The sequence below is a fragment of the Narcine bancroftii genome, chromosome 14 (genome assembly GCF_036971445.1).
Source record: "Narcine bancroftii isolate sNarBan1 chromosome 14, sNarBan1.hap1, whole genome shotgun sequence".
Taxonomy (NCBI): Eukaryota; Metazoa; Chordata; class Chondrichthyes; order Torpediniformes; family Narcinidae; genus Narcine; species Narcine bancroftii.
In genome coordinates, this window is record NC_091482.1 from 8,692,772 (window position 1) to 8,709,053 (window position 16,282).

At 34.2% G+C, this 16,282-nt stretch overlaps 1 protein-coding gene across 9 annotated transcripts in view; it reads left to right on the top strand.

Annotated features, from left to right (window-relative positions):
• LOC138749564 (serine/threonine-protein kinase NLK-like) overlaps positions 1–16,282 on the top strand; it is an 89,793-nt gene that overhangs the window by 62,074 nt on the left and 11,437 nt on the right. The window contains exons 8-10 of one of the 9 annotated variants that reach the window (XM_069911111.1): positions 7,984–8,060; positions 8,677–8,773; positions 9,530–9,598. The exons of 7 other annotated variants lie outside the window; for them this stretch is intronic. In XM_069911111.1, coding sequence (XP_069767212.1) covers positions 7,984–8,060; positions 8,677–8,735 — 136 coding nt within the window. In that variant the 3' untranslated portion in view covers positions 8,736–8,773; positions 9,530–9,598. Of the gene's footprint in view, positions 1–7,983; positions 8,061–8,676; positions 8,774–9,529; positions 9,599–16,282 lie in introns of those variants that run through there. One more of the 9 variants, XM_069911109.1, reaches the window with a different exon arrangement.

Sequence of the window (16,282 nt, forward strand, 5' to 3'; positions counted from 1 at the left end):
TGTATGTTGGCTGTTAATTACTTGGACAAGGTACCAGTGTGAAAGGGGTTCAAGCTGGGATGTAATCAGTAACAGGTTCAATTTAATTTCCATTTGTATGCCATGGCAATGAATTAATTGGAGATTTTAATGCTTTACCTCCATTAGGGAAACAATTTAATTTCGATCTTTTGGTAAAGAAGCTAATATTGTCATAACTTTGTTTGAAACAGGCCTCTATTAGCCTTTGACTTTTTTTGATACATTAAATGAGCAACTTTTCAGATCTAGTTGAAATGGTTGAGACTATATACACCTTGGCAATAGTCAAAGATCGGGAAGGCAGAATTCAAACTAGGCTTTAAAAATTATGGTAATGCAGTTCATGTATTATCATCTGAATGTAGAAGTACAAGTGAGCAAAACAGTGTTGGTTGGTCCTCAGTGTAAATGCATAAACAGACCTAGCACACATGCAGGCAAACGATTTGTATCCAAGACACATTTACAGATAGAGAAAAATAAATATTGTTAAATAAATAGTAGAGTCCGTCTCAGAGGGTTTCTGTGATCAGTCGTTCAGCAGTCTCATTGCCTGCTGGAAGAACCTGTTTTCCAGCCTGGTGGTTTAGCTCGGACACTTCTGTTTTCCTAATGGGAGTACCTGGAAGGTGCTGTTTGGGTGGTAGGGGTCCTTGATTGTTTTGTGAGCCCTCTTCAGACATCTATCTTGGTAGATCATTGATTGGGGAAAAACCAAGGAAGAATCTTAGTCAGGTGAAAATTAATTTTTTTTGATGTCGCTCCAGATCCATTCTTCCTCCAGTTTCCAATTTTTGTTCAAAGCAGATGTTGATTTTTCTTCAAGCAGAGGCAGTTGATGGAATATGCGATGCAGTTCAAAATAAAGTGGGATTTTAAGTGTGGATATCAGCAACAAAAAAATTCATTTTACTGCTGCAAAATATTCAAAGCAGCACTATCAAAAATGTTCTCCAGGGCACAAGGAGATATTAGGACAGATGATTAAAAGCTTGGTCACTTTTGTGGAGAGTTAAAACTGAAAGTAATTAAATTTAACTCAAGCAAGAGACAAGATAAGAATGCAAATTTTTGATAATGGGCAAAAGGATATTGGAGCAAGTTGAGCATGAAAATACAAATGAATTTTAACATGCTTTTGTTTTGAACTTCCAGTATAAAATAGTCCCAATAGGTAAATGGGACTTGTTAAGAATTAAACTCTGGTTTCAGAGGAAGTTGGACGGGACTGTGTCAAATCTAGAGGTAACATTGTCATCGACCGTGTATTCAGCACCTAAGCTAAGGCACAGTACTGAAGTTGAGAATAAGTACTCTAATAGCATTTCAACTATAAAATGTTTTGTATTGCAAAACAGAATGAGATGTATAATAAATACCCTTCTCCCTCGTGGAGCACAGTCAAGTTCTAATGCACAAAGTTTGACAACTTTCGAATGCAAAAGTGGATGGCAATTTTGCATCATCAATGGGAGAAAAAGAATGGTGGTTGTTTCAGGCTGGAGCCCTTCAAGGATTCCACTTCTGCTGCTCACGCACTGAATTCCTCCAACTTTAATCGGCGTTGACGTGTGCTGAAGTTGTGGGCCTTGTCATGAAGTTCCCTGATTTAATTGTAACTGTTGGAACTCTGAATTACCAAGGAATAAGTTAGTTTTTTAGGTTGCAAACCAGGAAAAAAATGAATCCTAGTTTATCTTCTTGCTGTCCTGAAATTGGTAGGTGGTAAATAATACAGGAAAGTAATTTTAGTCATTTAATGACAATCTATTTGGATTCTTAAAATTGCTATCGGGTTTTCTGCAGTGACGTGTCTGACATGACTTTCATTGTCATTCTTAAAGTGCTCCAAAACTAGGAATTATTTCCATTACTAAATATAATGCGATGTGAAGGTTCTGATGTGAATTTTTTAATTATGGACTTGGAAAACTGAAATTACATTCCTTCAGAAGCTAATTGACAAGGTTCACTCATAAAAGACAGTTAAATTAAGGACTGATGCTGAAGTCATCATTTAGATTGAAAATTGCACGGTGTAATTTTCAGAATTGGTACACTACTCATTACTGGTTTACAAGTCGATTGAACCATTCACTATTTTAATTGAAAAATTGGAGGATAATCTAAAATTGTGTCGGCTGTTTCAGTATTTGTTGCTAGCCTTAAATAAAAGTTGCAAAAAACAAATGGTACTGTATTTAATGTTGTCCCTGTTCTGCAGTGCATTGTTCACTTTTAAAGGTTATTGTTACTTCTTTGCATATTTGATTTGTAAAATTAATACTCCGGGTTCAATCTTTTATTTTTCACCTTTTGGAGAAAGTGTTTTTGTACTGGTAGTATTGATCTCAATTAATGAGACAGACCTCTGTCCAGATGTCAGACCATAAGACAACAGTTTTATCTTGTGTTCTGTCAGTTTTTTCTATCTATGCTCATGAACTCCATACTTCCATTGGAGCAATACAGACTTCCTAGCTTTTGGGCTGGAAAATTTATTTGCTGAGCTTGGCACAGTTTCAGCTGTCCTATTGAAATCGATAGAAAAAAATGGCTGCAAGAGAAGCTTTTGGCATTTTGAAATTTAATTTAGTCCTAAATATATTGGGTTTTTTTCAATGTACAGTTTTTACTTTTATAATTTCTGGGTGTTTTCGGCTGTTTGAACAAGCATTTAATTTCAGAGAATTCTTTGATAGCAAATTTAATTTTGGTAATTTGTCACAGTTAAATTCTTGAACTGAAAAGTGAACTTTGTTCCTTCATGGCAGAGTTTAGCATTGCAATTATTGATGCTTACAAGAACTGCAGTTTAGATGACTGTGGAAACTATTCATTCATTTTGTCTGGTTTTATTGGTGGTACTAACTTCTATTTTAAACTTTAATTTTCTGTTAAGTAGTGACAACTTAAGACAGTCTAGCTAATTTTGTTATTGCACACAAGTGAAATTGAATAACCTTTGCGCAAAAGACCTTGAGCTGCTTTAAGATGCTCCTTTGTATCAATGGTGTACAGCTGTTCAGTAAATGTTTAGATAATAATGTTATGTAATGAATGAGAAACATTTACATGTGGTCTGGTACTTCCTGGGTATAAGATTACCTTCTCTATTCTACTGGGTAGAGCCATGTTGTTCAATTGTATATCCCTTTTTGAGATTTTAATTTTGACTGTTTTGAACATTTGTGCATATATTAATGTATTCTTGCAGCTGCTTCATAATTTTCTCTTGGCTAAGTCTTACCTGACCTCAAAAATGATGCATGGATCAAATGGCATCAGCTCTAACGTAAAGGGCAGGACAACAATTACAAATCAATACAGTACAAGGTCTGTGAAACTACAGATGAGGTTTTGGATTTCTTTTAGTCCATAAAATCTTTACCCAGCAGTGATGGATAATATATTTGTGACAGAAAAAAGATGATCTAATGTAAATCTGTGATATCCTGAGGCACACCGTCTAAAACAGTGCATCGAATAATTTGAATAGAAAGATTGAAGGCATGACAGGAAATGAGAAGAAGGAGAAAATCTAAAAACTTCAGATGGATTAGGATATTTCTTAAAAGTTGCGCTTTTGTTTTTAAATAGAAAAAATGAACTAATTGAGGCTTGTAAACATTCAACTGCTAAGTGACCTGGTTTACTGCTCTTCCCTTTGACCACCACCCCCCCCCCCCCACTCCCCCACCACACTGATGGTCCAAGCCATATTATTGCAGACTTGAGTATGTGTTGTTAGTAACTAAGTGATTGGCTCATGTTTTCAACATTGCTGGCACTGTGTTACAATACGTTTGACAGTTGCTAGTTCAATAACTACATTTTAGATAATCAAACTATGTAAATGTGCATCATGAGTAGTGATGTCACAAGACATAATTGTATTTCATCTATAATTTTGCTATTTGCTCAGACCTTGGGTCTTGAAGTTGCATCTGTTCTCCAATCACAGCTTATTCAGCTGTACCTTAAGTTGGAGCATGTAGATTTGCCACCATTCGAGGCTTTGCATTGTTGACATGGAGGAATTTTTATTACTAGGAACCTTTCTTTCCATTTCTGTGAATCATGAACATTTAAAAGAGCTTTTATTCCTACATTTTTAAAAAAAAAACAATATATTTATAAATTGCAAAGCATTTTAATGCAAAAGTAAACAGCATCATAACCCAACGAGAGGACTTGGTGAGAGTCATTGGTGTTGGTGAGTACTGATACATTTCCCTTGATTAAAGCCGATTGCAGGTAATGTTTTCCTGGCAGCAGAAAATGTATTAATTTTGGTTTGTTGCCATATGCATTAATACCATGATCAGCAACTTCTGACTTTGAATATTTTGACAAATAGAAGTCCAAAAATCCAGACTGCTCAGGAAATTGGGTCGGTCTGGATTCTCGGCACAGTATTTTAAAATTCAAATTTGAGAAATACAGATGAACAGGAAAATTTTGAATTTATTCATTAACAGCATGCTTCATTTATCAAAGTGAGCAGCTTTAAAGAAAAATAGTCAACACTTAACAAAAGCATAAACAATTTTTTCACGACAAAGAGCATGTAATGCTTGCAAAGAAAAATACAGTATACAAATAAATTTCCTTGTGATAAGATTACCCTTGTGAAGCGTCGCTTGTTGCCGCTGTGCATCTATACAAAAGCCTGCTAAATTTTAAGTTTGAGAGTTTTCGAAAAGTCCAGATTCTCAGGTAGTCCAAATTTCTGGCACCTGGGCTTTTTGGACTTACAAAGTGTTCTGCAATTGAATAATCTACTGATGCTCATTCTATAATCTATAATGATACAAGAGCAATGGCCAGTGAATTTCTACTCGACAGCTGTAACTAAAGCTGTCTTGCTGTAATATGAAAGATGTCTATTCAAGGGATAGGAGGGAGTATTCATGCTCACACAATCCTCCAGTGCCACAGCAAACAGATTCAACCTGACCAAACTTTTCTGTGCAATGATTGTTAATGGGGGATCACTAAATTTTAAAGCAGTTTGCATCCGAATACATGCAAGCCCCACTCGACGCTACTTCAATCAACGCAGAATTCAGTAACAGTGACCATTTCCCGATTTTTCGCACGTATTTAATCAGTTACCATGAGATCTTTCAGAAATCTCTGGAAATTGCAAGTCGATCATGTGAACAGCCCTAAATAAAATATGTGCAAATGACAGACTCTGGTGCACCTATTAAATATGGATGAAAGAAAATGTAGAAAAGAATCTGACAGTGATATTAAAAGGGGAAAAAAAAGAACAATTACTTGAGAAGAAAAACTTGGAAGTTATTAAAAGACATGACAGTGCCAGCAATGTGAAAATCAAACACAATCTGGACTACAATCAGTCAACGGTACGCACAATTTTAAGTAAGGAGCACGAATATAAAGGACAAGGTAAAGTTGCAACAGTTTCTCTAAGCATGCAAATTACTCCAAACAGAAATCCATTAATGATTGAAATGAAACTTGCTTCATCTTTGGATTGGAGGGGGGGTCGTGGCAAGATGGCAAAATTTAGACGTGCAATCTCGTCCTCTCTGGCCAGACTTTTAAATACCCGTTTTTTAACCCTTTGTTTTCAAGTTTAAACTTTTAAAATTTTAGTATTAAGGAATTATTGTGGCCAGTAATGGTAAAAAGACTAGACCTCAAGTTCAAAAGAAGTTACATTTTTCGAAGTGCTGAAGATTTGGGGCCTAGATGACTTGATACAGCCCCAAGCTCAATTTCTTCATTGCGTAAATCCCAAAGATCGCCTGTGGGGGCTAAAAAAAAATCTATTGCTCACCAAATGAAGAATGGCGCTGGAATAACTCGTTCTCCGGAAGAAGGTGTGTGTTCCCAAGAAGTGGACCCCAATTTGGAAAGCCTTACGATTTCAATGGAGGGAGCATGCAGGAAGACTACTTCATTGTTGGAAATGCATCAGGTAGTATTTCAATCTGAAGAAATCGTTTTTCTTCGCGAATTGATGAGAAAACAGCAAGATGCGGGTGGAGACCAGCGGCGACCCCCTGAGGAAGTCGGGGTGCCGTCACTGGGAGTCCAGTCCTGGAGTAAAACTTTTAAAATGCCCTTTCTTGAATTGCAGCAGGAGCTGCCACTATGTCAGAGAGCAGAGCCGAGATTTACTGATTCACAGTGTATCCAATTGAATGCAATTATTCAAGCTGTGATAAAACCTGGAATGGATTTGTTGACATCTCAAATGAATGAAATGGTTCAAATGAATGCTGGTATGAGTTCGGAATTAAATATGGTTAAGACACGTGTGGATGCATCTTATGAAGAATTTAAAAAAACTTTACACTGCTTTTTTGGACTATAAACAACAAGCAAGTTCTAACAGAAAAAGTGTTGAAGGTGGAAAAATCAGTCATAGAATTAGGAGATCGTGAGAAGGAGCTAGAAAGAAAAATAGATTATTTTGAAAATCAAAGCAGAAGGAATAATGTGAAAATTGTTGGTTTGCCAGAAGGTATAGAAGGACAAGATCCTCTTCGTTTTTTTTTTAAAAGACTGGATTCCGCAAATATTAGGGCAAGAATTTTCCTCTGGGGGATTGGCACTGGAAAGAGCCCATAGAGCTTTAAGAAGAATACCCTCAGCTGGTCAACCACCGAGACTGGTAATAATTCGACGTCTGAGTTATTTGGATAGAGAAGCAATACTTCAACTTGCAGCACAAAATGCGAGACAATGACAAACCCCATTATTGATTCAGAATAGCAGTCTTTTTTATCCTGATCTGAGACAAGAGGTAATTCAACGTCGACGTCGAGTCAATCCAGTTAAAGAAGTTTTGTGGCGCAAGTCTGCTTTTCGTTACCCTGCAGTGTTGAAGGTGTTTTTCTATTTTTTGAAACTGATTGTGAAGCAATGATTTTTGCTGATTCATTGCCAGATATAAGAGGACAAAGACGTAGTCCACCATTATCTCCTAAAGAAAAATTTGGTAGCTCTGGAAACTGAAGAAATGGCAGAAATGGGAAAAATAGGAATGGAAAGAGTCTACCTCCTTCCGAAATGGGATCTTCGAAATTGGAGTCTTTTGGATGAAAAGAAGAATTTTCTTCTTCTATTTTTCTTTTGTTATTATGATATTTTGATGTTACTGATAGTTTAAATCTCTCCCTCCCCAACCAAACAAAGTTCTTACTAGTCATCAGCCACTGGTGTCCAATTTTTGTTTAGGGCATTACTACCTTTTGGTAGTTTTTTTTTGGGGGGGGGGATTTTCTTTTTTTCCTTTTTCATTATTTTTACTTTTTTTAGTTTTTCATTTGTGATTAGTTTTTATTGGAGGGGGCCTATATATGTTGATTTGAGTTTTTATATAAAGATATTGGTATTTAGTAATAATAGTTGATATGTCAAAGCTGAGGTTTGCTACTTTTAATGTTCGAGGATTAAATAGTCAGATTAAACGTAAGCGAGTCTTGGCTTATATTAAGAAAATGAAAATTGATATTGCCTTTTTACAGGAAACACATTTGAATGTGAAGGAAAGTGTGAAATTAAAAAGGGACTGGGTTGGGCATGTATATTTTTCTTCATTTAATTCTAGAGCGAAAGGTGTAGCAATTTTGATACATAAAAATGTATCTTTTGAATTACAATCAATGGAGGAAAAGGCAGGATGTGTTCTTAAATTGAATTGTAAGATTTTTAGTGAATTTTGGACTTAATATTTATGCTCCAAATGCAGAAATATTTATTTTGGATGCATTTTTATGTTTGGGTCAAGCTAATGATAATATTTTAGTTGGTGGTGATTTTAATTGTGTTTTGGAACCTTTATTAGATAAATCTCCGAAGAAAGTTTAAAAAATCTAAGACGGCAATCCAGGTCCAAGCGTTGATGAAAGATCTTAATTTAGTAGATATTTGGAGGCGTCTTAATCCAACAGAGAAAGATTTTTCCTTTTATTCATCTAGACATGAATTGTTTTCAAGGATTGACTTTTTAGTATCGGCACATTTACAAGGGAAAATACAACAAGCGGAATATAAAAGTAAGGTGATTTCAGATCATTCTGTTATATTTTACATATGAAACTTCTGAGAAAATTCAAATAGCTTATCATTGGAGATTTAATACAATGTTTAAAAAAATACAGAATGTATTGATTTTTTGAAAAAAAACATTAATTTTTTTTGAAAAGAAAATTCTAATTCTGTTCAAAGTAAGTTTGTATTATGGGATGCTATGAAAGCCTATTTGAGAGGACAAATAATTAGTTATACTTCTAAAATAAAAAAAGAATCGATTAAATCAGAGTCTTGAATTAGAGAAACAGATTGATGAGGAATTTCAGAAAGATGCTACAGATCAGAAAATAGAATCATCTAGGTTGAAATTGGAATATAATACTTTGCAATCTTATCAATTTGAATGTGTGATTAATAGGACTAAACAACGGTATTATGGGGAGAGAAAGCACATAAGGTATTGGCATGGCAATTAAAGAAAGAACAGATATCAAGGACTATTAATGCTGTGAGATGGAATTCTCTTATTACTTATAAATCTCGTGAGATTAATGATGAATTTTATTCATTTTATAAAAAGTTATATACATCTGAAGGAAAACAGGAAACTGGATCAATTGATTTTTTTTTTAATCACAGTTAAATTTACCGATATTAGAGGATGGAGATATACAGGAGTTAGAAGAACCATTTACTGATTCGGAAATTAAAATGGGTATGCTGGAAATGCCGAACGGTAAATTGCCTGGTGATGATGGATTTTTGGTTGAATTTTATAAAATTTTTTTATGATGATTTATCTACAGTGTTTGGGGATGTATTACGTCAAGTTGGAGAACATTATGATTTGCCTGAGTCTTGCTCTAGTGCTTTAATTACAGTAATTCCTAAAAAAGATGGAGATCCTGTGAAGGTATCTTCATATAGGCCAATTTCGTTGTTAAATGTAGATTATAAAATAATAGCTAAAATATTAGCAAATAGACTGGCTAAATTTTTACCAAAGTTGATTCATATTGATCAAACAGGTTTTATTATAAAGAATAGAAATGCTTCAGATAACATTTTACGACTGATTAGTTTGATTAATAGATTTCGACAATCTTTAGATCATCCGATGGTGATATCCTTAGATGCAGAAAATGCATTTGATAGAGTTGAATGGAATTTTTTGTTTAAAGTTTTGGAGAAATTTAAGTTTGGTCCTTTTTATTGGTTGGATCAGGGCTCTATATAGTAAACCAGTAGCTGGAGTATTGACGAATGGTTTGATATTGGAATCTTTTAAGTTAACTCGAGTGGTTAACTTAAAGTTTGTCCTTTATCACCAGCTTTGTTTGCGTTAGTGATTGAACCTTTAGCACAGTTGATAAGACAAAATACACAGATACAAGGTATGAAAGTTTTAGATGAGGAGTATAAAGTTAATTTATTTGCTGATGACATATTGGTGTATTTAATAAACCCAGCTCAGTCACTTTTGCTTTTGAAGGAATGTTTAATACAATATGGATGTCTTTCTGGATATAAAGTTAATTGGGAATAAAGTGAAATATTACCGGTAAGTGAAGGAGATTATTCAGTTTATAAGAATATTATTAATTTGAAGTGGATTGATTGAATTAAATATCTGGGTATAATTTTGAATGTTAATTATCAGTCTTTATATAAATTAAATTATGTTCCGTTAATGAAAAAAATTAAAACTTATTTGATTAAATGGAAAGATTTACCCATTAATTTAATGGGAAGGACAAATACATTGAGATGGCAAGTATTTCTGAATTTGAAATACATCAATTTTTGTTTAGGTGGAATATGAATTTGTTACAACAATATAATGTGCCTATACTAAAACATTTAATGAAGTTATGGATAAAGAAAAATAAAATGATAGGTTCTAAGGGTAAATTATTGGCTTTGACTCCGTTGTATAATAATCAACTTATTTCTTTTTCAATACATAATCAAAGTTTATTGCATTGGAGATTTAAAGGTGTGAAAAATTTGGGAGATTATTTTAGAGGGTAAGTTTTTAATCTTTTAATCAGATGAGGGAACATTTTGGTATTGATAAGAATTCTTTATTTCTTTATTATCAAATTTGATCTTTGGTAAAATGTATGTTTGGTAGAGAGATGATTTTACCTAAAATGACTAAATTGGAGACTTTTCTTACGAAGGTACCAGAGAAGGGTTATATTTCATTTATGTATCAAATGTTACAGCATGGTATGGATAAAAAAGGTTGGGATAGATCTAAAATTAAATGGGAAGCAGATATTAGTTTTTTTTTCTGAAGAGGATTGGTTAGATATCTGTTATGATAGTGTAACTAGATTGATAAATGCACATTATGCAATGATTAATTACAATTTTTGACATCAATTATATTTGACACCTGAAAAATTTTTAAAAAAATAGGGTTTTAATGAATCAGATTTGTGTTTTAGATATGGTGATACGGTTGGAACTTTTTTTCATGCTGTACACATATATAATCTTTTTGGAAGAAAATTCAATCGTTTTTAGAATATCTGTATAAGATTAAAATAGTTTTAGATCCAACAGTATTTTTATTGGGTAATTTGCAACCTCTGAAAGGCTTGGGATTAAATAAGTTCCAGCTTGCTTTTGTATATTTAGCTTTATCCATAGCGAAAAAATGTATTGCTAGTATGTGGAAAGATACAAATATGATTGATATTAATAGATGGCATAATGAGATGAAATATTGTTTAATAATGGAAAAATTATGTATGTTTTGCGTGATAATTATAATTCTTTTATTAATAAGTGGCTGTTATATTTGGAATATTTACATTTCAATTTACATTGATTAGATTTTAATATGTAATTAGGTAAATTAATGGAGAAAATTCTTAGAGATAGTACTTATAAACATCTGGATAGACAGGGTCTGATCAGGAGCACTCAACATGGATTTGTGGGAGGAAGGTCATGTTTGACCAATCTGATTGAATTTTTTGAAGAGGTGACTAGGAATGTGGATGAGGGTAGCGCAGTGGATGTTGTCTATATGGACTTCAGTAAGGCCTTCGATAAGGTACCACATGGAAGGTTAGTTAGGAAGGTGCAGTCTTTAGGTATAAATTTTGAGATAGTCAAATGGATTGAACATTGGCTGAAAGGGAGAGGCCAGAGAGTGGTAGTGGATAATTGTCTGTCAGGTTGGAGGCCGGTGACCAGTGGTGTGCCTCAAGGATCTGTATTGGGCCCATTGTTGTTCGTTATATACATTAATGATCTAGATGATGGGGTGGTGAATCGGATTAGTAAATATGCAGACGATACTAAGATAGGTGGAATAGTGGATAATGAAGAAGGTTTTCAAGGATTGCAGAGGGATTTGGGCTGCTTAGAAAAGTGGGCTGAAAAATGGCAGATGGAATTTAATGCTGATAAGTGTGAGGTGCTTCATTTTGGTAAGAAGAATCAGAATAGGACATATGTGGTAAATGGGAGAGCATTGAGGAATACAGAAGAGCAGAAAGATTTAGGAGTGACGGTACATCGTTCCCTGAAGGTAGAAACTCACGTGAATAGGGTGGTGAAGAAGGCTTTTAGTATGCTGGCCTTTATCAATCATTGCATGGAATATAGGAGTTGGGAGGTGATGTTGAGATTGTATAAGACGTTGGTGCGGCCTAATTTGGAGTTCTGTGTGCAGTTCTGGTCGCCTAATTAGAGGAAGGATATAAACAGAGTGGAGAGAGTGCAGAGAAGGTTTACCAGAATGTTGCCTGGGTTTAAGCATCTGGAGTATGGGGAGAGATTGGACAGATTGGGTCTTTATTCTTTGGAGCGTAGAAGGTTGAGAGGGGATTTGATAGAAGTATTTAAGATTATGAAAGGGATAGACAGAGTGGATGTGGATAGACTATTTCCGTTAAGAGGAGGAAAGTTTAAAACAAGAGGACATGAGTTAAGAATTAAGGGGCAGAGGTTTAGAGGTAACATGAGGGGGAACTTCTTTACTCAGAGAGTGGTAGCTGTGTGGAATGATCTTCCGGGAGAAATAGTGGCGGCGGAGTCAATTGTATTATTTAAGAAAAGGTTGGACAGGTATATGGATGAGAGGAAGATGGAGGGTTATGGGCATTGAGCAGGGAGGTGGGATTAGAAAGGGGTGTTTGGTTTGGTGCGGACTAGAAGGGCCTAATGGCCTGTTTCCGTGCTGTAATTGTTATGTTATGTATATTTAACTTCTTTAATCTATTTTTTTATGGCTCTCCTTAGGAGAGTTGGCTGAAAGGGGGGGTTTCTTTTTTTACATATATATAAAAAATGTTCATGTTTAATTGCTGTATATGTCATATTATTTGTTTTTTGAATGAATAAAGTTTTTTTTTTAAATCTTTGGATTGGTGATTGTAACCAAAAGCGAATGCCACTTTGTACAAAAAACATTCAAACCAAAGCTTTAAACATTTTTTCGATAGACTTAAAGAAAATAAATTTCAAGGGAATACAGAAATTTTTGCTACAAATTTAGATTAGTATGACTGTTTTTAAACATCAAACAGGTTTGCACAATGTAAGAATTTCAGGAAAGCTGCTACTGTTGATTTAAAAAAAAATACTGCTGCAAAATTTCCAGAAATTTTTTGAAAAGGATTTGAACTTGTTGAACCGTCTAGGATTTTTATCTAAATGCTGATCCTAACGTGGAAAGAAGCACAAATCCGCAGCAATTTAGAAAAGTGATCGCTTGCCATAGGAAATTGCATAATGAGGGAAAAAATCAAAATGTTCAGTCAACTTTGGACAAATGTTTTTCAAAGAAATAGTTTAATTATGATATTGTAATGAAATGAATGAAAAATATAATTTTTGTTAACTAACAGTTTTGGCATTATATGAAGGTAAAAGTTATTATTAAAACACAATTTTATAAATCTTAATGGACAATCTAAAAGGATGGGATTCATTTTAATTATTCCCATTGATTCTATGAATCTCTTAACATGAATTTGTATGCAAGTTTTTAAAAAAAAATATTGGGGAGAAATAATCATGTAAAGTGGGTTCACCTGTACCCCATTTGGATGTGGAGCTGTTTTCTTGCTAAGGATGAGCTGTTATTGCCTAGGAATTCTAATTTGCATATTTCTTGCCACTAATTGCAGTTGCACTTGGAATTACTGGGAGTAATAACTACATGTACAAGAAACAGAATGTTTCATAGGGTAACTCTCTATTCCCAGATAATTATTATGTCAAAGAACAAAGTAGAGATTTAAAGACAAACATTTAGGTAGATACTGCACTGTGAGGGTGGTGCACTCTTTGCAGTACCAGTTGTCTTGATCTTGCATTGATGGAAAAGGTCCTTTGGCACTGTTTTGTTAAGAAACCAAGCTTCATGAGTAATTACACTTGCTACACTTTAGTAGTCCTTCATTTAACTTTGAAGTTATTGAATGGTATTTTAAAATGCAAGTCCTTTTGCTTTTGAATTTTGCTTTTTTCATAAATGTATTTTGCTGTGCTTTCCTCTTGTTCATATTAACCCCCTGAAGTATGGGACGCAAAGGCCTAGATTTTAGAAGTTTACAAAGATTGGAACAGGTCCACAGAGAAATTTGAATAGTGAGAATTTAAGATATCATTTAGAGATTGTGTTTTTATTAAACAATTTAAAAAATGGTAATCTACTTGATATTTAGATTTGATCTGCAATTAGTGTTTATTAGAATTCCAAATCAATGGAACAATGTTTTATATGTTGGACAGGTATATGGATGGGTGAGGTATGGAGGGCTATGGTCTGGGTGCAGTCAGTAGGACTAGGCAAAAAAAAATGATTCAGCACAGACTAGAATGGCCGAAGGGGCTTGCTTCTGTGCTGTAGTGATCTATACTCGGAAAATATTGTGAAAACATTGCTCTATAACATCAAGTATTGTAAAAATATTCTCGATTAAGAAAATTAGTTGAAATAACTTTATTGGGCAATAATTATTTCTAAAAATAGCTCAGTTGTTTGGTATTCATAATTGGTTAATTTACACTAATTACTTGGCCTGATGATGGTCAGTGCTAAATGCCACCTTCCCCACTCTGACCACCTGAGTCAGCACTTTCAATGAACTATGTCACTGTTGTCCTAGTTTTTCCCCCCCTCTCTCTCCTGCACTCTCCAAGGCTCTACCATTTACCATACAAGTGCTGGCCTGGTTTGACTTCCCAAAGTGCTGCACCTCTCACTTGCAGAGTTGCGTGTTGCGAAACAAGAGGGTTAGGATAAATGGGTCTGCATGAAGTTGGGCCAAAGGGCCTTTTTTAAACTGCATGACATCATCCTACAACTATGAATCAATGATCAATATTTTCTGTCGTAACATACAATCTAATTTAGGGATTTTTTTTCCTGAGAAACAAGATTTCCAGCATTTGCATGTTTTCATTATAGTATTCTGTTTGAACTTTTGCAAGATTGTAAAAGGCAGCATCCTTGCTTGGGAAATGAATATAGTAACATTGTCCTTGTCTGACCTTTTGGCAATCTCAACTCTGGCCTGGCAGCCAATTATCATGCATTTTGAACAAAGGAGAACGATGCTGAACACACATCTCCTTTTGAGTAGCTTGTTTGTTCTGCAGGGGTTTTTTGAACATGATGCTTTTAATATTTTGGCTCTAAAGGTTTTTTAATTACACTAACACTACAGAAACATTAAGTTTAATACTCTAAATGACCCTTTACTGTTTGGCTCCACCACAGCAATAATTTGCTGGTAAAGGTTGCAGATTTTATCTACCACCTTTAAAAAGATTTATTCCGGTTATGCAAATAGACATTGTTTAAACTAATATTAGTATTTGAGAATTGTAATCCTTCAAATGTACTGTAACAAAACTTAGCACAACTTTTGATCATATGATTTATTTCCCTTTTCACATATTGAATTTTATCTAATCTTTATTTTAAATTCTGGGTGAATTTTTGAAAACTGGCGCATTAGCTACTCTCCAGCCCTTGGCATTTAACTGAAGCCAGAGATTATGTAAATTGCTATTGTCTAAAACTTGCATGTTAAAAGTAATGTTACAAATTAATTGAAAAGAATAGAGATGGTTTACTTTTCCAATCCATTTCATTTTCCACAGCAAACTATAGCACTTTATTTCTGTACATACCCCACTACTTGTCCTCTATTAATTCTGCCATGTGAGAAAATGAGCAAGTTGGCAACAGTTGCATCAACCCGACATCAATATGTACTTTCTTTGGCTAAGTATCTTGCACTTAAAAAATCTAATGTTAGGCCAATTTTGAGGAATGACAAACATAATGCACTTTGTGCATGCACTTCCCTCATTTGTAAGCTTGCATTCAAATTTGCACCATGTTTCCATTAGTCCATTTATCAAATATAACAAAAGCATGTTGTTTATAAATGTCACTGACTGAATAATGACTTTAAAGTAGATTGCCTTTAAACAACGTGATTTTAAACAATGACTAAACATTTGAATTTTGACTTTATCAAAGTAAAAGCACTAAAAGCTAAAAATATTCAACAGTCTGGGAAGAAACAGAATTAACACAAGGTTAATGACATTTCATCAATTCTGATGAGAGGTCATTGACCTGAAACATTGACTGATTCTATTTTCAGCTACCACTTAACCTGTTGAGTATTTCCAGCCTTTGTTTCACATTTTCAACTTCTGCAACATTTTGCCCATGGAGGTATTATAAATGGCAACAATTAAGTGTGTAAATAAGTGTCAATCGACATGTTCCTTTTCCATTCCACAATTTTGGATCCTTATTGGTAGTGTAAGTGAGAATTGACTAAACACTATTTTAATCTGATCCTAGATGCATTTCTGAAATCGGATTAAATTAGAAATAACTAATACCACTATAAATTGGGATTTTATTTTTCTTGCATAACAAATAAATTCAGCATTTCAAGTAACTGGCTAGAGAAAAATTTCAGATTAATAAACTTTCATAGCAAACCATTTTCTGAAAAAGTGAGCATTATACACTTTTGTCCCAAAAGTAAAAATGGATTAGCTGTTTTAAAAAGAATTTGTTGTTTACAAAACTGCTTGGAATCCTAGAAGTATACAATTTGCCACAATATAATGTAGCTTTTAATACAACCACTTCATTAGTCAAAGACTAAATCGACAATATTTTGGTAAAGTTGTGGCCCCTGTTGTTGTACTACGTATTATTTAACCAAACATGCTTCACGCGCTGTAG